This window comes from Ascaphus truei, chromosome 5 (genome assembly GCF_040206685.1).
Source record: "Ascaphus truei isolate aAscTru1 chromosome 5, aAscTru1.hap1, whole genome shotgun sequence".
NCBI lineage: Eukaryota > Metazoa > Chordata > Amphibia > Anura > Ascaphidae > Ascaphus > Ascaphus truei.
Window position 1 is genome coordinate 288,573,091 of NC_134487.1, and position 23,313 is coordinate 288,596,403.

General features: G+C 47.1%; 1 protein-coding gene and 1 long non-coding RNA gene across 2 annotated transcripts in view; one reads left to right on the forward strand and one right to left on the reverse strand.

Moving 5' to 3' along the window:
- Positions 1 to 1,828: 1,828 nt before the first annotated feature.
- The window catches only part of LOC142494765 (uncharacterized), a 47,369-nt gene continuing 25,884 nt past the window's right edge, over positions 1,829 to 23,313 (forward strand). The window contains exons 1-8 of the mRNA XM_075599205.1: positions 1,829 to 1,987; positions 4,406 to 4,573; positions 8,644 to 8,760; positions 9,220 to 9,297; positions 10,060 to 10,182; positions 10,914 to 11,023; positions 12,222 to 12,387; positions 12,565 to 12,647. Coding sequence (XP_075455320.1) covers positions 1,904 to 1,987; positions 4,406 to 4,573; positions 8,644 to 8,760; positions 9,220 to 9,297; positions 10,060 to 10,182; positions 10,914 to 11,023; positions 12,222 to 12,387; positions 12,565 to 12,647 — 929 coding nt within the window. The 5' untranslated portion in view covers positions 1,829 to 1,903. The remainder of the gene's footprint in view (positions 1,988 to 4,405; positions 4,574 to 8,643; positions 8,761 to 9,219; positions 9,298 to 10,059; positions 10,183 to 10,913; positions 11,024 to 12,221; positions 12,388 to 12,564; positions 12,648 to 23,313) is intronic.
- Positions 14,652 to 23,313, reverse strand: part of LOC142496123 (uncharacterized) — an 18,229-nt gene continuing 9,567 nt past the window's right edge. Inside the window, exons 2-3 of the long non-coding RNA XR_012801902.1 lie at positions 22,763 to 22,905; positions 14,652 to 15,704 (exon numbers count right to left, since the gene is read on the reverse strand). This is a non-coding gene — a long non-coding RNA (uncharacterized LOC142496123). The remainder of the gene's footprint in view (positions 15,705 to 22,762; positions 22,906 to 23,313) is intronic.

Genomic DNA, 23,313 nt, shown 5'->3' on the forward strand with positions numbered 1-23,313 from the left:
GACACCTCCTCCCTCTCGGCAAGCTGTATCTTGCGCTCATTAATCTGCAGCTCTTCAATTTGATCCTGCAGGTCCCCTCTCAGGGCCTTCACCTCTTCCTTGTGCTCGCTCTGGGTTTGCATCAGAGCCTCCTTCATATTTTGGAGCTCTGCAGTTTTTGTCTGTAGGATCGTCGCTGTTTCTGTTTTCCAGGCCTCTTTCTCCTTAGCATACTGACTCATGGGGATGGAGCAGCCTTTCTGCGTCTCCATCTCTTGCTCCAGTTTCTGGACCTTTTCCAGCTCCCTCTCATACAGTCACCTGGCATTTGAGCTCCGTCTCTAGCGATGCATTGGTGACACGCAGCGTGGCCTTCAACTCCTCATACTGCTCTGCGGGACACACTGGGTACTCAGCCGTTCCTGTAGCACTTATACTTGGTTAGCAGCCTGGACACTTGCTTCCTGCACTTCTAACTTTTCCTGGATTAATTGCTTCTTCACTTTCTCTGCTTGGCAAAGCTTCTTATTTCCATCACTGACCTGGTCAGTCAAGTCTGAAATTTACTGTGGGAAGGGGGGAGCAGGGAAAGATACTGTGTGGAGGAGGGGCAGGGAGAGATGCTGTGGGGAGGGGAGAGCAGGGAGAGATACTGTGGGAGGAGGGGCAAGGAGATACTGTGGGGTGGGGGGAGCAGGGAGAGATACCGTGGTGGGCAGGAGGGGCAGGGAGAGATACTGTAGGGAAGAGGGGCAAGGAGAGATACTGTGGGAGAGGGGGGCAGGGAGAAATACTGTTGGGAGGGGGGCAGGGAAAGATACTGTGGGGAGGAGGGGCAGGGAGAGATACCATGGGGAGGAGGAGCAGGGGGAGATACTGTGGGGTGGAGGGGCAGGGAGAGATACTGTGGGGAAGGGGGCAGGGAAAGATACCGTGGGGAGGAGGGTCAGGGAGACATACCGTGGGGAGGAGGAGCAGGGGGAGATACTGTGGGGAGGAGGGGCAGGGGGAGATACTGTGGGGAGGGGGGCAGGGAGAGATACAGTGGGGAAGGGGGCAGGGAGAGATACTATAGGAGGGTGGGAAGGGAGAGATACTGTAGGAGGGTGGGAAGGGAGAGATACTGTAGGGAGGGGGGAAGGGGGAGATACTGTGGGGAGGGGGCAGGGAGAGATACTGTGGGGAGGAGGGGCAGGGAGAGATACAGTGGGGAGGGGGCAGGGAGAGATACTGTGGGGAGCGGGGCAGGGAGAGATACTGTGGGGAGCGGGGCAGGGAGAGATACTGTGGGGAGGAGGGGCAGGGAGAGATACTGTGGGGAGGGGGGGCAGGGAGAGATACAGTGGGGAGGGGGCAGGGAGAGATACTGTGGGGAGCGGGGCAGGGAGAGATACTGTGGGGAGGAGGGGCAGGGAGAGATACTGTGGGGAGGGTGGGCAGGGAGAGATACAGTGGGGAGGGGGCAGGGAGAGATACTGTGGGGAGGGGGGCAGGGAGAGATACTGTGGGGAGGAGGGGCACGGAGAGATACAGTGGGGAGGGGGCAGGGAGAGATACTGTGGGGAGCGGGGCAGGGAGAGATACTGTGGGGAGGAGGGGCAGGGAGAGATACTGTGGGGAGGGGGGGCAGGGAGAGATACTGTGGGGAGGGGGGGCAGGGAGAGATACTGTGGGGAGGGGGGGCAGGGAGAGATACTGTGGGGAGGAGGGGCAGGGAGATATTTCTTTTTGAGAACTGCAGAAGAAAATGATCTCTCAGCCTGTAAACATCATGCAGAGTTTGAACTCCACATTCTGGGTGTGGACTTGCAAATTAGCATTTGAAGTGTGTCATTTTTAGCTTCCTGCTCCTTAACAGAAAACACATAACCAAGCATTGTTTTAGTAAACTGAAGCAGCTTGTTCCAGTTCCAGAAAGGCCAGCATGTTAGCGGAGGATTCCATCATGGTGATGAATGATGGGCATAAAATCCCAGTCATTGGCTTTGGGACTTATGCCCCAGAAAAGGTGAGAGGTTACAGTTTGGCTGGAGAAGGAGACCAGCTTTTCCATCTAATATCTTGCCATCATTGCTAGAGATGAATAAGTACTGGAGGGCAAAATGCAAGCCCCCCTCCGAAAGCCCACGGGGCCAGATGCACTAATCTCTGATACATTTAGGGCAAATAACGTAGCGTTAACTAAATAGGTTAAAACGGAAATTATTTTCCCTGAGACTAACGGGAATCCACTAAGCTGATTATATGCAAGAACACTGGGCGTATTTTAAACCATTTCCATGGGGTGTAACATTAGGGTATTTGCTTTAGTGGATACACGTTATGATATACCTAAAATAGCCTGACGGAGCTTAGTGCCTCTGGCCGACAATTCGGATTCCTCTGAAACGCTTCTGAATCCAAGAAAGAGAGAGATTACATAAAGCAGTGAGAGAGCATAACTAAGTTTAGAGGAAAGGCAGGAAGGATTACACTTATTTTAAAAAGTAAAATAACATGATTTAAAGCTGCAGACCAAGCAATACCCTACATGGCTCAGTGAGTAAAGACACTGACTGATTCTGAGATTGCTGCAGGGGAGCCTGGTTCAATTCCCGGCGTCCGCTCCTTGTGACCTTGGGCAAGTCACTTTTTCATCCTGTGCCTCAAGCACCAAAAACATAGATTGTAAGCTCTACGGGGCAGGTACCTGTGCCTGCAAAATGTCTCTGTAAAGCGCTGTGTACAATTAGCAGCGCTATGCAAGAACGTATTATTATTAATAAATCAGTTCTGTACTATGAGAAAATACTTGTAGCATTTTTTTTAAAACAACTCTGAATAACATTTTTTATGTATTATAATGTAACAAGTTTTTTTGTTTCTATAGCAACCATTTACAAAGTCATATCCCCTTCCTCTACTGAAACCGGCTCTCGCAAACCCTTTTTGGAGCCCTGCCCTGGGCACCAATTGTATATAGTGACTGCCTGGTCACATGATCTTCCCCACAGAACTTTACATCTTTGGTCCTCTTTTGCTGCACTGACAGCCATTTAGTGAGCCCCTGAGCCGAATCTTCACCGATCGATCACAGGAGAATGGATAGATCGTCAATTTAGCTAATTACTTATCATTGTGTGGATTGTATTGGTGCACATATTAAAGCTGCAGTTCAAGCTCCCATTTTTTTTTTTTTTTTAGTTTTTTTTAACTTCATTAGTTTCAAGTGGGCAATCTCTACTTACCTAAAGAACTGCATAGCTGCCGGGCAATTCGTTCTCCGTCTATTGATCGGCAAAGTTTGGCGACATCTTTAAATATGGGAAATGTAAATGGTTGCTATAGCAACAAGCATGCTTTTAAAAATAGAATACAAGAAAATTGGTCTTTCAAAGTTGTTGTTTTTTTAAAACAGAAAATGCTAAAAGTATTTTTCTTACTACAGAACTGATTTATTAAAAAAACCCACACATGCAGGTTATTGACTGAACTGCAGCTTTAAAGGGGGAAAAGAATAAAAAATTAAAACGGCAACATGGACTGCTGCTTTAAGATAAAAATATAATAATTGTCATCAACAATAAACCACTTTATTTAATATGTATTAGTATCATGATCACATGATCAAGCACATCATTTTTGCTGAAATAGATTTGAAATGATGTAATGACTAAAATAATAACCCCAAAACAACCAGATGACAGGATTGTAATACAGTACTCTCTTGTTCAAGTTCCCATATTCACAATAATACAAAACCTAAATAAATGGGGTTTAGGCAAAACCAGGGTCAGTGAGCATCTTTAATCGTTTCATAGAGGCTGTATGTATCCTTTACTCGAGACAGATTCATAGAGACTGTGTACTAAGGCGGCGGTTCTCAGCTCCAGCCCTGTCCAGTGTAAGGTTGCATATCTGTGGGGATTCTAAGGCTGCAGCCAAGGTGATCGCGATGGTGCGCAGGAGGGCACGCGCGGCGCGATCACAAAGATGAAGCTGTCTATAGAGCGCGCCAACGCACACGGGCCGGCGCTCGCGATGCAGGAGAATACAGAAATATTTGTTTCTATGTGCGGCGGCCGTGCGGCAGCCGGGTCATATGAGCGGTTCACTCAACGAGGGCGAACCAGCTCCGTGACGTCTCAGCCATGCTCCTCCGACACGCCTCCCCTTCTCCTCTGCATGCAGGACACAGATCTCTCCTGCTGCAGGCGGCGGGGAGAAGCCGAGTGAACGCTTGCGCCCTCTCCAGCGTTCACTATGGCCACAGCCTAAGGATGTGCCAAGATGGAAGAAACTATGTTGCATACTGTATGATGCAACATTGCACACAAAAAGGAGGCGAGATATTTTAAACTCACTTTTCTATCAAACTGAATTAGTAACCAAACAGCAGCAAGTTTCAAACCTTGTTTTAACCCGTGTGATGTCTCATTACTCTTAGTTTCCCAAGAGTCTGGCGGAGGAGGCTACAAAGGTGGCCATTGAAGTTGGATATCGCCACATTGATTGTGCCCATATGTATGGCAACGAGCCAGAGGTTGGCCGGGCTATAAGGGCAAAGATTGCAGATGGGACAGTGAGGAGAGAGGACCTGTTCTATACGGGGAAGGTAAAATAAATCCTTGGAATTTAACTATGGGCTATATTTACTAGTCTCTGCTGCTCCACGAGGCACGGTCCCGCAGAGAAACACACCGTAGAACACACTAGACTGACGAGTCCGTGCGGGAAATGTCTTATGGAGTAGCACCTCTTAGTAAATATGGCCCTATATATTTTGCATTGCGAAGGAGCAGGTTGCAGCGCATCTGCAGCATTAAGCTTTATTGTAACCCTTTGGTTGTCGGAGAGGCCAGGGCACCAGAGTGATCTTCGCCAGCATGTGACCACAACGGACATGGAAGAAGAGGAGGATGAGTTCTCTTCTACCCTCTGCCTGTGTTTCGGAATGCGATCTCCCCTAGGAAACGGGCACTCAAACGCCGTGACTAAGCCATCATGGTGTCTCTGGAGTGCCAGACCTCATGACGTCCTTTGGGCACCCAAAGGGTGAATATTTTATTCCTAAAAATTACAAACCATTTTTTTTCTTCAAAGATCAGTATTTGTTCAAGAGCAGAAGTTTGAAAGAGAAAGAGGGGGAGAGAAGGTGCTATGAGAAAGAGGGAGGTGGGTTGAGAGCGAGAGAGAGAAGGGGCTGAGAGAGAGGAGTGAGAGGTGGGGGATTGAGAAACAGGTAGAGGTGGGCTTAGAGAGAGGACGAGCAAGAGAAAGGCGGAGGAGGGGAGAGAGAGAAGGAAATGTAAAACCTTTATGTGGTGTTCACTATATCAGTCCCCTGGCTACGTTTCATGGACAGGGCCGATAATAGTGAGTCCAGGGAGGGGGCCCACACACGATACTGCACAGGGCTCTGCATTTACTAAAGCCAGCCCTAAGCCTTTTTGAAAATCTGTAGCAGGGTTGAAACTTCGGGGGGAGAGGGGGGGTGTAGGTAAAACAAAATGAATAATGATTCAGGTATAGACAACACAGATTCAGGTATGTTGGAGGAATGGTTAAGAGTGTGGGAAACTACAATTCAATGCCAAAAACTGCAAAATAATGCACTTGGGTCACAAAAGTCCAAAGGCAGAATACAGGATTAATGGCACTATAATGTCAGCTACTACAGAGGAAGGGGACCTGGGAGTCATTATTTCAGCTGACGTAAAACTAGGAGAGCAATGTACTGTAACAGGAGAGGCCAAAGGCCAGAATGGACCGTCACTACATTAAGGGCTGCATCAGGAGGGCACAGAGGTAAGAATGCTGCCTCATCCCTTCTCCGTGGCCAGCAGGCAGGGGACCGTCAAGGATGGGGCAGGCTAGAGAAGGGGTATTTAACAAGGGTTGGGGGCACAGTCTTTTATCTTCCCCCCCACCCATTCCTAATTTACATTTAGGCAGGGCAAACATACATTTTGTACCAAGCAAAGACCAGCCAGTTCAGGCATGTAGACAGCGAACCTGGCGCTGATGTGGAGTCAGCCCAGGGTATGGTACAAAGCTTGCATCGGCAGGCTACAACTTTGCCGAAGGGGAACAGCTCGGTTCAAATGGCAGGTAGAAGACTGGGGGGCCCAACTGTGCAGGTGGGCCCAAGCCTTCACAATGGGGGATTGGGGGGGTGGGGGTGGGGAATGGGGGGTGGGCAATGGTTAAGCATTCACAGGCCGGGGGAGGGAGGCCCAGACTGTAGTGTGAACCAACAGGAACTTTACCCCTATATCATAATCATGGGTACAGTAGACACAGCATACATAGCATGAACATTAGTATCATAACAACAACATAATCACAACCCCTCTACCTCCAACCTGGAGAACGTTATATCCACCCTTACCCTCCGCTAGGCCAGAGCCCTGTAAGGAATCGGGGAACACGTCCTTTGTGACGTGTTCCCTCCTTACCTGTCTCTGCACAGACCTCCGCTCTGGCACCAGTGCGTGCGCGCACCCCCACTCTGCTTACAGAGCACACGCGCAGCTCTTCTAATGCTGCCACGGAGCTTAGCTCCGCCCCCTCAGACGCACCATGCTTCTCTTCCACGCGGCGCGCTCACGTGACGTCGTGCACCACTCCCCAGCAGCGAGGCAACTAATCGGATGCCACTTGTCTCCTGCAGCCTATCGTGACTCCCGCTGGGGCCGCGCCTCCGCTCCGCCTCTTGTTCTATTGGCCCAGGCCAGTACTTATACCCTGCTCATGCTCAGAGTCATTGCTGAGCATAACTACGTAGTTGTAGCTTTGTGCTCCTGCGTCTGTTGTGCCTTGCACTTGTCTCGCTCTCTCTTGGTAAACAGATAGTTAGGGAGATAAGCCAGACGAGAGAGGAGCACGGGAGAGATAACTTGGCACATATATAAACTCTAGCGCATCCAACATTAATCAGACAGGACACACAATAGTAATAGGGAAAGACCCATTAACGGACAGTAGGCACACAAAGTTACACACACAAGGGACATTGAGGCCAGATCCACAAAAGGGTGCTAAGCTTTACCTCCCCTCGGCTCCCATTCATATAAATGCAGGCATATTATTAGAACTAGTGAGGGGTGAGGGCTGAGGCCAAATGTGAGTAAGAACTCAGAGAGAGCACGAGGCGGGGCGTGGAAGGGCAGCAGAAGCTGCTTACTTTTATTCGTAGTTTGTACATCTGTTTGTGCTGAAATAAAGGCTGCTCTGAAGAGCTGCTGAATTTAATACAACACACCCCTGTTACAGGCACACAGATCCTTTTTTTAAGTGAAACTTCTTTGCTGGCACCTACAGAGTTTTGATAGGAAAAATCCCTTGTGTTTTTACAAAATTCCATGATGGAAGTAACGTCACTGCTGGCAGAAGAGGCCCTCAGGGATGTCAGGGAAGGGAGAGGAAAGACACTGACTGACACGAACACACACACACACACACACACACACACACACACACACACACACACACACACACACACACACACACACACACACACACACACACACTGACTGACACACACACTGACTGACACACACAGACTGACTGACTGACTGACACGAACACACACACACACACACACACACACACACACACACACACACACACACACACACACACACACACACACACACACACACACACACACACACACACACACACACACACACACTGACTGACTGACTGACTGACACACACACACACACACACACACACACACACACACACACACACACACACACACACACACACACACACACACACACACACTGACTGACACACACAGACTGACTGACTGACTGACACGAACACACACACACACACACACACACACACACACACACACACACACACACACACACACACACACACACACACACACACACACACACACACACACACACACACACACACACACACACACACACACACACACACACTGACTGACACAAACACACACACACACACACACACACACACACACACACACACACACACACACACACACACACACACACACACACACACACACACACACACACACACACACACACACACTGACTGACACACACACACATACACACAGACTGACACACACACACACACACACACATACACACTCACAGACTGACATTCACACACACACTGACACTCATACGAACACTGAGTGACATACACAACACACACACTGACTGACTGACACACACACACACACACACACACACACTGACTGACTGACACACACACACACACACACACACACACACACACACACACACACACACACACACACACACACACACACACACACACACACACACACACACACACACACACACACACACACACACACACACACACAGACACACACACGGAATTAATTTTTAGCATGTACTGTATCATTAATATCTGTGCTCCAAAAAGTTTGACCAACATTTTGTTTGCTGTTGAAGGTGCATATTGAGAATAAGTTAGTACAAGCGAGCACATTGCACAATTCAATTGGAATTTTATGAGTGTCAGTTTGAAGCCAAAAAGGCCATTTACAATCCTTCCTACATTGGCCTCATTGTCTTGGCTTTTAGCCTCCTTTCAAAGCAAACAGACCTTGTCTACGAACGTGAGTCCCATAAGGCTTCATTCATTCTTCCTACATTTTAGCTTTGGAGCACTTCTCACAGCCCTGAATTGGTGCGTCCGGCTCTGGAGAAATCCCTGAAGGACCTTCAGCTGGAATATCTGGACCTGTATATTATTCACATGCCCATAGAGCTGAAGGTAACTTTATGTTGTATCTAGTTCCTCTTAGGACCCAAGTGAACTAATGACAGTGATCCAGCTAAATGTGACACTTTTTAGCTTTCAAAAACAGAGCCCTGTTTCTGTGGAGGTGTACCTATTGTGGCTGTTTCAGCATCATATAGTCTTATGAACTAATTATTGTATGTGTTCACATGGTTACTGCAGTATGTGTAACCTCTTTCCCACTAATGAAGGCAACACATTCCTTCTGTACAGTATATAGAGGACATCAGAATGTATCAGTAGAAATGCTGCAGTGCACATTCACTGGTGGGTTTGCTTTATTTACCGCACTTTCAGCGCAGTAATGTGTTGTGAGAGTGCCTGTATTACATACATTTCATGTAAATAAACCGTATACAAGTATGTATAATCTGAGGCTTTCAAATCACAGAATGATGTTTTCAGTGCAATACTTTTTTTTTTATTTTTAAGCCTGGAGATGATTTGTTTCCTGTGGATGAAAATGGACATTTTATTTATGAAAACACAGATATTCGAGACACCTGGGAGGTGAGCACTGTAATTTAAAGCGACAATCCCTCCTCCAAGGTTTTTTTTTTTTTAACAGCATTTTTTATAGGATAGAAACTGGGGAGTCATCTGGAACTGAACCGGGGGATCGAGATACTGGTGAAGTTGCTAGGTTTAAATCTTCCCTCAGGGGAAACAAAATAGCTAACAGGTGAGGGTTAGCAGTTCTGGTCCAGAATGTATTGCATTAGTGATCATTTTAAAATCAGAAATGTAATTGGTGTGCATTTAAATAGTAGGGACCAGACTGTGAAAAATTATTTGTGAGAACAATAAAATAGTATTAAACAGTGTCAGCACTATGTGCTCTGGTTCTATAAAGGCATTTAAAGAAAAGCATAAATAGCTGATGGGTCTGTGCCCCATTTTCAGCTCAGTCACTGTACATTAGGTGTCTCTATAGAATGGTCATGCTAGCCATGATGGCTACTGGTACAGTGACCCAGAATGGCAGACAGTAGCCATGAAAATCCTGTATGATGAACACAACGAGTCAGCTAATAAAAAGACTTTGGAGCACTTCTCACAGGCCTGAACTGGTGCATCCGGCTCTGGAGAAATTCCTGAAGGACCTTCAGCTGGAATATCTGGACATGTATATTATTCACATGCCCATAGAGCTGATTCGGGTTGATGTTTTAAAATAAAATAAACACACTTTGCTCTGCAAGGTGTCCGCTCTTGCAACTGGTTATTTAGATCTATGTGATGACTTTAGGAATATTGTTGTTTTGTTCTCAGGCGCTGGAGGCGTGTAAAGATGCAGGGCTGGTGAAGTCCATTGGGGTTTCCAACTTTAACCGCAGGCAGCTGGAACTGATCCTCAACAAACCGGGACTGAAGCACAAGCCCGTCTGTAACCAGGTAACCCAGCATTGTACAGTAAATATGCCTCACATTTCGGTGCTTTCCCTGATAAACACCCCCTGAAAATGCATGGTCATTTCAAAATGGCTTTATTTAATGGAAATCTAATAGTCAAAGCAAGACAGTGCTGTTTGGCCGGAGTGCGCAAAAACGTACCTTAATGCGCCCCCCCTGTCTCCTCTCCCCTCCGGCTCACCCGCCCTCCCCTCCTCTCCAATGATGCCGTGCTGTCTTGGTATTTTCCTGAAAAACAGCAGAATGATACATTTTAACGGATGTCTGGCTTACTCACATGCAAATAATATGGTAATGAGCAGTTTACCTAACAATGGAGATCCGAAGACCTCTCCGTTCATGTTAGCACATGTGAATAACAGGTCCTGATATATACTTGTGAGTCTATAGGGAGACTTCTTCCTCCGGTAGAAAGGTAAAGAGAACATTTGCAGGTGCTGTAGGACCTGCAGAAAACGGTTAACCTTGACGTGGTTGCTGCTCATAATTCTTTGGCCAAAGGATGGACCAATTACCCTCACTTATGAGAAGAATAACAGATAGTATTAAACTTAATAATTTGTCATGTTGGACGTAGCATTGGGGCTTCTTTGTCTTTTGCTGTATTCATAATTCATTATGTACCATAAGCACATTCTGCTGTCTTTTTTTCCGGAGAGAACAGACATTATGTAACCCTGCGGTCATAGGCGCTTCATTTCTTCTCTCTGCAGGTAGAATGTCACGTGTATTTCAATCAGGGCAAACTGCTGGAGTTCTGCAAGTCAAAGAACATTTTGCTAGTGGCATTCAGTGCGCTGGGATCCAGCAGAGATGAGGCTTGGTAAGAGGCAACTTGCTCCTGTGCTTTTTTTATGGTATCTTTAATTGAGCAAATACTAGAACCGAGTTATACTGTATGTACAAAGCATTGAAGACCTCACAGGTCTTTCTGTCATGTGACACACTATATATGAAGAACTCTTTTGTTTGTCCATTTAGAGATATCACAGCCCACAATCAATCTACTCTTCTTGGCCAATATATAGGAGAGGGAGTGGCTCTGTGATTAAAGACACTGATTGACACTGAGAGTTTGAAGCATGGGAGCCTGGTTCAATTCCCGGTGTCAGCTCCTTGTGACCTTGGGCAAGTCACTTTATCTCCTTGTGTCTCAAGCACCAAAACCATAGATTGTAAGCTCTACAGGACAGAGACCTGTGCCTGCAAAATGTCTCTGTAAAGAACATTAATATGGCTACTAGAACGTTGCACATTGCTATACTTCCAGAGACTATCCAAATGGGAAACTATAGACCACTTACCTGATTTGAAGAAGACCACATGATTGTCTGTACTTGTTGGAGGGGCGTATGTATCACCTTGAACAGTTCCTATTTGTGTATACAGTACAGACCAGCTTCCCAATCTTAACTCCACCCCTTCTATGGCTTGTATATTCTCAGGCTCTCGCCTACTGCATAAGCTTTTTGCAGCACCCCACAGATATACTATATTTGGGGCAAATGTCTTTGTCCCTTATCCGGTAAAATATTCTGGTGACTCCCAGCTTTTCACCTTTCCCCATAGAGTGTCAGTGCCACTTTGGCTGTGTATGCCACAGTGTGTAGGAATACAGAGAAACGTGTACATGAACAAGTGCGTATATGTGAGTGTTACACTGTCCCAAAGATTGCGGAGAGGTACTAGACTCTTGGGTATTGGGGCGGAAGACAAGGAAAGTGGAAAGCAGTAGAATGCCCCAGGAATGTTAGATAGTGGAATGGAGTATAGTTTCTAAAAGTCCACAGTTGTGTTTGAGGCAGCAACATACCCCATGGCTAGTGATGTAGCCTGTCATAATAGGTTGTTTTAAAAAAAAATGTCACTCCTGAACTTTCCATCTGTTTAATCATCAGATTAAGTGGTAACTCTTCACAACATTGAGTAGTCTTCCACTGGAGGTCCATCTTTAATAACGTTCACCATAATTTCCAATTTGGTAAGTAGACTGGTTAGCTCTTGGGATTCCTCTTTTCCAGGATAGACCAAAATTCTCCCGTCCTCCTTGAGGATCCTGTATTGAATGCAATCGCTAAAAATTACAGCCGGACCCCTGCTCAGGTGGCTATGCGGTACCTGCTTCAGCGTGGCATTGTTGTTCTTGCAAAGAGTTTCAACCCAACCCGGATCAAACAAAATTTCCAGGTAATAAGAAAGAAAGACTGTGAATTGTGGACCTCTGGTGAACTTCACAGTCTTAGAACGTTATGAGATCTATCTATAAAAAAAAATAATTTTTCACCAAAACAATAAAACGGTTGTTACATTTGGTGCAGAGGAAGGAATATTGAATGGAAAAACATTTGTCATTTGTGTTTTCAGGTCTTTGGCTTCCACCTGTCTGCAGAAGATATGAAAACCATTGACGGACTCAACAAGAATATGCGTTATGATACAGCAGCAATGTGAGCAATGATATTGGTGATCCCGTTGACTTTAGTCAGGGGGAATTGATGATTCTGTATTTAAAGAGGGTGATCCTTCTCCAGTCTGGGAAGTTATCTGATAAGAGAGCGATTGATGAAAATGAAGGTGATATCCTCACCATGAGGGGGAGTTAAAAAGTATGCATTATTGTGTTCCCTTGTGCGTTCCTACAATTTTTTTTTTTTACATAAGTACACTTTTATTCATCTACTTCACACACTTTGCAAATTGACAATATAGGGAAAATTAAGTACAAATAATGGGGATAAGAGGGGAAATTAATTAATAACATAAGGAATAGATAGGATTTGCCCCAATGAGCTTACAATGTATTGTAAGTGACGTATTAGAAAAAAGTACAGTCAGGAAGGGCCAAGTGCACCTGGAATCAGTAGTAAAGGTGTAGGTCATTTAACGAGATTCTTCTTTTACGAGGGAGATTTTCAGCTGGGTTTTGCAAACAGATAGTGAAGGTGCTTGACGAATAGAGAGATTGGCGAAAAATGTTTGAGACATGAAAGGACGGTAGAGGTGAAAGATGCAAGGATGAGACATTCTTGGTTGGAGAGCAAGAGGCGAGTAGGCGTGTAACGAGTGATATATGGAGGTTAAGAGGAGTGCAGAGTCTAAAAGGGAAAGAGGAGAATTCTGTTGTTTATACAGGGAATAGGAAGATAGCTTTCCTGGAACCAGGGTCACGAATGATGTATGAATGATTCCAGTAAGCTCAACTCATGTCCTCCCTCTTCCAAAGCATGACAAGTCCTTAATGTCTTTCTTAATTTTATTGCTGGATTAGAAAACACAGGAACTTGTGGGTGTAGTGTAGGCAGAGAGTGCTTCTCTATGTGGGATGCTTCTATGGGGTTAGACTATGGTAAGAGAGAAAGGCCTTACCAGGGGTGGATGCATACAGGTCTGTACTCACTGTAATCTAGGGTGGAAAAGGAAGTGAGGGGCTGGGGTCACACTAAAGGTTGAGTGGGACTGCACTAACTGTCAGCAAAAGACAGGGGAGAACATGGGAAAGTCCATTAACTGGGAGGACTGGAGAAGCTGCAGTAGCAGTTCACTGATTATGTGCTCAGAGGCAAGAAATGCAACATTGTTGCATGTTACACAGGCACAGTGTGTGTATGTGGAACCAATGCCTGCAGCTGAACTTAAGGAGCTGACAAGCAGAAGGGGGGTCGGGCAGGAATGTGATTCTTGTTCCATGACAATAGCAGAGAGATTTCAAGAGATCAGAAGCAGATACAAGTCTAGAATAGCTGCAATACTTGTACCGTATAATATTCAGGCTCTTTGCAAAAAATCGTGGGGATTTGTATGAGGCACATAGATAAAAATCTGCCTTGTTCTCTGTCTTTGTATCGTATAGATCATCTCTCCCCATTTCATGGGGTATTTCCTGTTATTTAGCAGGGGGGGGGGGAGGCAACAAACATCTGAGTATGAGTTCCCCTAACCTACATTCTCAGCGATAACCAAATACAAAAATCAGTGGAAGATAAAGACATGGCCATCATTTTTCTCTAAGATCTCTATGATAGTTTTAACATGTTGGTGCATATGCTGTAAATAGTTCTACCAGTATTAATAATCAATACATCTTGTCATTATTTCCTTAGGTGGAAGGACCACCCCAAGTACCCTTTCCATGATGAATATTAAGAAGCCACAACTTGATTTCCAAATTCATTTCCTGTACCATGAGCTGCCAGGGTAAACACCAGTCACTTAGATTGTAAGCTCTTTGGGGCAGGGAATAACATTATGTATTACAGCACATCTCATGTCTTGCATCTTGTTACTGCTGTGAAGCATTCTGTACATGGATGGCGCTATACAAATAAAGATACAAATAAAACATACTATAGTTGTCATTCATTGGGTATCATGACATGGAGCAGTGACTGCCATTTTCAATAGACAAATGATGCATAAAGTATTCAGCAGAAAACATCAAACCTCTGGCCTCACTGCCCAATCATAGCCACACACTGCCTCACTGCCCAATCATAGCCACACACTGCCTCACTGCCCAATCATAGCCACACACTGCCTCACTGCCCAATCATAGCCACACACTGCCTCACTGCCCAATCATAGCCACACACTGCCTCACTGCCCAATCATAGCCACACACTGCCTCACTGCCCAATCATAGCCACACACTGCCTCTGCCCAATCATAGCCACACACTGCCTCGCTGCCCAATCATAGCCACACACTGCCTCACTGCCCAATCATAGCCACACACTGCCTCACTGCCCAATCATAGCCACACACTGCCTCACTGCCCAATCATAGCCACACACTGCCATTAAGAAGCCCGGTGCCGTAGCCATTAAGTATATTTATAGGGTCTGTTTTAACACACTGAGCCTGTGGTGTAGCAGGTAAGGAATTGGTTTAGCATATGAAAGGTCCCGAGTTCAATTCCTGCATGTGCATTATATAAAATGTATTCATTCATGTTCAACCTTCACATGGTGAAGGAGTGTGTGTGTATGTGTCCGTTAGCAATAAAGCATTGAATGTTTAAACAAACAAACAAACAAAAAAAGGAGATGTTTTTAAATTGGGAGCCAAGTTGCAGCAGATCGCACTATAATGGGGTTGAGCTGTATACACGCGTCTATTACCTACCCCTTGCTTACATATTAAATACATTTTACAGAAAGCCCTATACCCCTCATACAGTATATATCTCCCACACCCTTCATAAACCAACCCCTTCTAAATACCCCCACCCCACCAATATAATAACTCCTACTCCATTAAGGCATTCAATCTTACCCCATTAGCATTAACTCCTACCCTACTAACATAATAACTGTGTCCTTTATCTTTGGTTCAAGAAATGGTCTTCCATGGCCACTTCTGGACATCGTACATCTCCGGTTACAAAAAGTCTCAGATATCAGGAACCTGTAAAAGTTAAGTGCATCGGGGAGAAAAGAAATTTCAGGGTTTCCGGTACATTGTGTCCAAATGGGGCTCTACTCCATGTATCCAAATCCATCCTTCACCTGGGGAGAGAATCAGTATCAATTTCTTGGCAATGATATCTGTTTGTGCATATTTACCTGCATTTCCTTTGTATACTTTACATTGATCTTTATATACTGTACACTGTGCTTGGGATACCTTTCTTTGGCTTTTGTGACCTAGGAGTTTGTGTAACAAGTTTCTACACTATAATAATGGTATTGCTGAATTTCTTTAAAATGTCAAAATTACCTTCCTTTCTGAATGTTTTACCATTACCAATCCCAAGTAATCCTAACTAATCCTAACTATTAATCATATGCATCCCTCCTTCAACAAACATGTACATGTATATGGTCTAACCATGTTTGCTGTGGCAAAATACACATTTTTCCTGAACTGTTTTTTTTCCCACTGTTGTAGTCTGTAAATTTGCAGTTGCTGCGGTTTGAAAATTAAACAGAACCGGCTAATTTAGGAAAATAGACAGTCATCAGTTTCCCTGTCATGAGTACGAACAGAGAAACCTTAATTGTATTTCACTAGACTCTGCTGTGTTAAAAGAAAGAAATAATAATATGCCTTCTTTTGTAGGGACCTAGAGACATATGGGCCTATGCTATGTGCATTCATAAGGCACTTATCGAGCTACCAAAATGCCAACTGCTATTCAGTAAGCCTCCATAAGTGGGCGACAAAGGCATGAATTGCCAAAAATTTCAGCTGTCATAAAAAAAATCGCCAGGTGAGCGGCGATAAGCCACTTATCGGCAGGTTCTGAAACTCGTGCAATTCTTAGCCGCGATTAGGTTATAGAGGCCCATCGCGGCTCAAGAATGGCGAGTTTCTCCCCAAATCCTCACGCCAGGAAAGGTTGGCGTGAGGCTGGTGAGAAACTGCGGAGAGGCGGCAATATAGGACTTAGACATTTTTTTGCTTTTTTCATCCATCGGATTGATGCCGGGAGTCTCTGGAGCCGATATCCATTAATATCAGCACTGGAGATCCCAGCATGAATCCCATGCATTAAAAATAAATTTACAGGCAACATAGCGACTAACCACTAAGGCAATGAAGGGATTAACCCCTCCCGCTACCCTCCAAGGGCCAAATACCCCCTTTACCCACCTCCGCCTCGCACAACAAACACTTATACCCACCTCCTCTACCCACACATGTGTCAGGAATCGGCGTTCTCCACGCTCCTCACACAGAGCACTCCCTCCCCGCAGGGAGCCCCTGGACACACAAAACAATCCTGCCTTACCGGCCTCCACGGCTCCCTGCCCCTGCCGCCGTCGCGGGATCACTCCCCTCGGCGATTCCTCTGTACAGCGCCGCGCGCGCCCACACCCTCCTGCACGCACACCTGCACCATCCACTGGCTCGGTTCACGCGCGTACACGAGTTACGGAGCATGCTCAGTCTGCACCCTCTTCTTCTCGTCCCCCGGACCTCAGGCTCCGCCCCCGCACACTGCACGAGCATACTCAGGTTACCAACAAGACTCACCTGGCCTGTTATGCCTGCACCAATCTGCAGTGTCTCCCTGTAGCTTTTCCTGTCCCGCCTCCGTTCCTAATTGGACCTTCCTGTTTTATCTAGCTCCTCTCTGCTCTCAGTCTTTGCTCGACATAGTCTCTGTATGGAAGTACTTCTGGATTCTCTCAGTGTTTTCACAGGTTCTGACGCGGCTTGTACGACTACCCCCTCTGGCTCTCGATCTCGGCACTCCTTGGACAACGCTCATTCTGGTAACCCCTTGAACACGGCTTGGACTACGACCTATCTCCACTCTCCACTCCCTGACTTCGGCAAGGCATCCTTCACTCTATCTCTACAACCGGTACCGGCAAGTATTGTCTACCTTACTACACCTGGCCTGGCAATACTTTATACCACACTCCGGACACGCTCCCTTTGCTGCGGGTGCGTGTATTACCACTTCCCCCTTCAGCTCAGGGGACGGGTCTGGTCTGCGGGCAGCACCGGCGTAACATTATGTCGAGCCCACAAGACGCAGACCAGACCGAACTTCAACAGTTTCTCTCCAATCTGTTTAAAAAAAACCAGGCTATGGCGGATCAAATTGTGGCCCTTACACGCCAGGTCGCAGTACTCTCAGACCGAGTACCGACCGCGACCTCGCCAGATGTAAGCCCCCACTCCGCAAGCGCAGTTAGCAGCTCAGATGTTACTATTCCTCCCCCCAAGCCTTATGCAGGTGAACCGCAAGATTGTAGGGGTTTCCTAAACCAGTGTGAGGTGCAGTTTGAAATGGCTCCCCATCTCTACAATACTGATCGCAAGAAGGTAGCCTACATTTATAACCTCCTCACTGGCAGCGCCCTGGCTTGGGCTTCGCCGGAGTGTGAGCGACGTTCTGACCTTACCCAAGATTACCCGGCATTTAAAGCCGAGTTCCAACGAGTATTCGATTCCCCCGCTCGTCAGGAGATGGCATCTGTTTCTCTCCTCCAGATCACTCAGGGACGGCGGATGGTGACACAGTATGCTGTGGAATTCCGGACTCTAGCAGCCGAGACTAACTGGGGACAAGAGGCTCTCGTCAAGCCCATCAAGGACGAACTCTCTCGCCAATCCAGGCCGGATCAACTGGAGGTCCTGATTGATTTGGCCGTCCGAGTGGACCAACGCATCCAGGTACGCTGCTCAGAGCGTCAGCGCACTCGCTTCCATAACTTTCAAGTTCCGTTCTCCAGTACTCTCAGCAGCACTACTGCTCCCCCAAGTGCTACCACACCTCTTCGTCCTGCACTGGAGTTGCCAGAGCCAGTGCAATTGGGGGTACAACGCATCCGCACACCAATACGGCAGTTCTGCCACGCCGGGGGATTGTGTTTCTACTGCGGATCCATGGAACATCTGGTTCGGGAGTGTCCACTGTGTCCGGGATACGGGAACACCCAGTGAGTACAGAGGGGCTCTCTCTGGGTGTAATGTCTCCACGTCCCCTTCATAAAAATGAACTCCCTAAGAAACTTACATTTCCAGTCTTCCTTTCAGGCGATAAGTTCAAGACTTCTACCGCCACTTTCATTGACTCAGGAGTTGGAGAAAACTTCGTGGATCTTGAATCCGCCAGGGTAAACCGCATACCACTAGTGAGAAAGAAGGTTCCCATCGCACTCGTCGGTATCGATGGACGTCCTCTTACCCCGGCCCACATCTCCTTAGAGACGGCTCCCTTGCTTCTATCTTCACATCTGCACAAGGAGACCTTAGTTCTCGATGCCATTCACGCTCCTGGGATACCCATCACCCTTGGTCTTCCTTGGCTACAGCTTAACAATCCTCTCATTGACTGGACTTCCTCCGCTCCCATTTCCTGGAGGCCGAGGTCAGGCGAGACTCATCAACTGCTAGCCAATACCTCTGTTCCCGAAGTTATTCTACCTTCCGTTTACCATCAATTCCGGGACGTTTTCAATAAGGTGCAGTCAGACCTCTTGCCGCCACACAGGACTTACGATTGTCCAATCGATCTAGTTCCTGGTTACTCCCTACCCAAGTCCAAGACCTACCCCTTGTCGTTACCAGAATCTCACGCTATGGATGAATATATCCAGGAGAATCTCAAGAAAGGCTTTATTCGTCACTCCAATTCCCCAGCAGGGACTGGGTTTTTGTTCATCAAGAAAAAGGACGGGTCGTTGAGGCCTTGCATCGACTACAGGGGTTTAAACCAGATAACTATTAAAAATCGTTACCCCCTTCCCCTTATTACCGAACTGTTCGATAAATTACAGGGGGCCAAGATTTTTTCCAAGTTGGATCTGCGTGGTGCCTATAACCTGTTGCGCATCAGGAAGGGGGATGAATGGAAGACGGCCTTAAACACGCGTAGTGGACACTACGAATATCTGGTAATGCCTTTCGGCTTACGTAATGCTCCCGCTGTCTTCCAGGATTTCATCAACGACGTCTTTCGTAAGGTACTCAATATTTTTGTTATTGTATACTTGGATGATATCCTGATTTTTTCCAAAGATCTCCAGGACCACATACGCCACACCTCCTACGTCCTTTCCCGTCTCCGGGAACACCATTTGTACGCCAAACTGGAGAAGTGCACCTTTCATCAGACCTCTACTCCGTTCCTGGGGTACATCATTTCCGATGAGGGGTTTATGATGGACTCCGGTAAACTTCAAGCAGTCACTGAATGGCCAAGACCCAACTCTCTCAAGGCCATACAACGTTTTTTAGGGTTCGCTAATTATTATCGTAAGTTTATACAGAGTTTTTCCACCATTGTGGCACCCCTTACTGCGCTCATCAAAAAAGGAGCTGATCCTTCTGCTTAGTCATCCGAGGCCATCTCCGCCTTCGAGACAATCAAGGAAGCCTTTATATCCGCACCTATTCTCCGTCATCCCGACATTGAACTTCCCTTCGTCCTGGAGGTCGACGCTTCTGATTGCGGCGCAGGTGCTGTTCTTTCTTAGAGACCCACGCCCCAAGATAAGTTACATCCCTGTGCATATTTTTCCAAGAAATTCTCGTCTGCCGAGAGGAACTATGACGTGGGTAACAGGGAACTTCTGGCCGTGAAGATGGCTCTTCAAGAGTGGAGACACCTGCTGGAGGGGTCGAAAGAGCCGTTTACTATTCTCACGGACCACAAGAACCTTCTTTACATAGAGAACGCTCGACGCCTTGGTCCACGACAGGCTCATTGGGCCCTTTTTTTCCCCCCGATTCGATTTTCACCTTTCCTATATCCCCGGGACCAAGAACGTTAAGGCAGACGGACTCTCCCGAATACATTCTTCTGAAGAGAGGCCAGAGGAATCTTTGGAGACTATCCTTCCACATGAGAGGATTCTCGCCACGTCTTCTTTTAAGAATCTTGACAAGATTTTGCACTCCCAGAGACGCATTCCCAAGGACTTGGTCGTTCCCGACAACAAACTCTTTGTACCTTCCAAATTTGTTCCAGAGGTCCTGTCTTGGGGTCACTCCTCTAAATCTGCAGGTCATCCAGGTTTTAAGAAGACTACTGATCTCATTCGTCGGAATTTCTGGTGGCCAAGGATGTCTCAAGATATTCTGGAGTTTACCCGCGCCTGTCCCACGTGCGCTCAAAGCAAGACTCTCCGTCAAAAGCCTCAGGGTTTTCTGTTACCCCTTCCAGTTCCCGACCGCCCCTGGTCCCACATTTCGATGGACTTCATCGTGGAGTTGCCCAGGTCCAGAGGAATGAACACTATCTTGGTGGTCGTGGACAGGTTCTCAAAGATGTCCCATTTCATTCCACTTAAAGGATTACTCACCTCCCCCGCCCTTGCTGATATCTTTACGGAGCAGATTTTCCGGATTCATGGGATCCCTTCGTCCATTGTTTCTGACAGAGGTTCTCAGTTCGTATCCAAATTTTGGAGAGCTTTCACGAAGAGATTGGGCATCTCTTCTTCTTTCTCTTCCGCCTATCATCCTCAGTCCAATGGACAAACAGAGAGAATCAATCAATCCCTGGAGAAGTACCTGAGATGTTTCATATCCGATTTCCAGGATGATTGGGCTCAACTCTCCTCTTGGGCAGAGTATGCCGTCAATTCTTCCAAAAACGAGTCCACCCGGGAGTCGCCCTTCTTTATAAATTATGGGTTCCACCCTCCCTGTCTTCCCATCCCCAACATTCCTTCTGGACTACCAGCTGTAGATGAACGCATTTCTTCCCTCCAAACCGCATGGTCCAGGATTCAGTCTACCCTTCTCAACTCCTCCCGCAGGTCGAAACTAAAGGCCGATCGTCGTCGGCGTTCGGCGCCCATTTACAAACCAGGGGATTTGGTATGGCTCTCAACTAAGAATATCCACCTCAAGGTACCATCTCCTAAACTGGCACCCAAGTTCCTGGGTCCCTTCCCTATTTGTGAACAAATCAATCCCGTGGCATTCCAGCTCCAACTACCACCCAGAATGAAGATTCCCAATGTCTTTCATGTGTCCCTCTTAAAACCATTTATCTCCAGTCACTTCTTTCCGGATCAGACTCGTAAACCGGATCCCATTACTGTACAAAATAACGAGGAATACGAGGTTCACTCTCTTTTGGATTCTCGCCTATCCAGGGGTCAGCTCCAGTTCTTGGTGCAGTGGAAGGGCTTTGGCCCTGAAGAGAGATCCTGGGTTCCTTCAAAGGACATTCATGCCCCGGCTCTTCTTAAGTCCTTCAGGAAAAAGTTTCCAGAGAAACCGTTCTTGGACCGTCCTGAGGCCGTTCCTGAAGAGGGGGGTACTGTCAGGAATCGGTGTTCTCCACGCTCCTCACACAGAGCACTCCCTCCCCGCAGGGAGCCCCTGGACACACAAAACAATCCTGCCTTACCGGCCTCCACGGCTCCCCGCCCCTGCCACCGTCGCGGGATCACTCCCCTCGGCGAGTCCTCTGTACAGCGCCGCGCGCGCCCACGCCCTCCTGCACGCACACCTGCACCATCCACTGGCTCGGTTCACGCGCGTACACGAGTTACAGAGCATGCTCAGTCTGCACACTCTTCTTCCCGTCCCCCGGACCTAAGGCTCCGCCCCCGCACACTGCACGAGCATACTCAGGTTACCAACAAGACTCACCTGGCCTGTTATGCCTGCACCAATCTGCAGTGTCTCCCTGTAGCTCTTCCTGTCCCGCCTCCGTTCCTAATTGGACCTTCCTGCTTTATCTAGCTCCTCTCTGCTCTCAGTCTTTGCTCAACATAGTCTCTATATGGAAGTACTTCTGGATTCTCTCAGTGTTTTCTCAGGTTCTGACGCGGCTTGTACGACTACCCCCTCTGGCTCTCGATCTCGGCACTCCTTGGACAACGCTCACTTTGGTAACCCGTTGAACATGGCTTGGACTACGACCTATCTCCACTCTCCACACCCTGACCTTGGCAAGGCATTCATCACTCTATCTCTACAACCGGTACCGGCAAGTATTGTTTACCTTACTACACCTGGCCTGGCAACACTTTATACCACACTCTGGACACGCTCCCTTTGCTGCGGGTGCATGTATTACCACTTCCCCCTTCAGCTCAGGGGACGGTCTGGTCTGCGGGCAGCACCGGCGTAACAACATGATTGATACCAGAGACCGAAGGTGTCCTCAGATGGTGTCCTCAGGTGTCTGGGGGCCCTCGGGTTGTCCCCACGGGTGTCCAGTGGTCCCCAGGTTGTCCCTGCGGGTGCCTGGGAGTCCTCAGTTGATCCCCACTGGCCTGCGGTACCAATCTGTGAAAAAAAAAATAATGAAATAAATACATCCCCCCAAACACATACAGTATAGTAATGGGCAAAATAACTATTAACCAGATATGGATACCGGATCAAGGGTTACACCAAGGAATACCCTCTACTAGGGATGGATACCGTGCTTTCCAAGAATAAAAGTTATACATTTCTCACTGAAGATTTCGAAAAGTATAAAAGAGGGGACTGTTGAAATGGACTTGGGGTCTCTGAAGAAGAATTATTAGCTATATTCAGAATCCCTTTTGTCTGTCATGTCAAGTCTCAAAAAATGTGTTTGTTTGTAAGGATGAGTTTAGCTGACAGTAGATTTTCACTCCGACCTGTGGCTCAACGCCCAGAATTATAGTGATAAGAATAAAACGTATTCTGTTGTTGTACAGAATTATA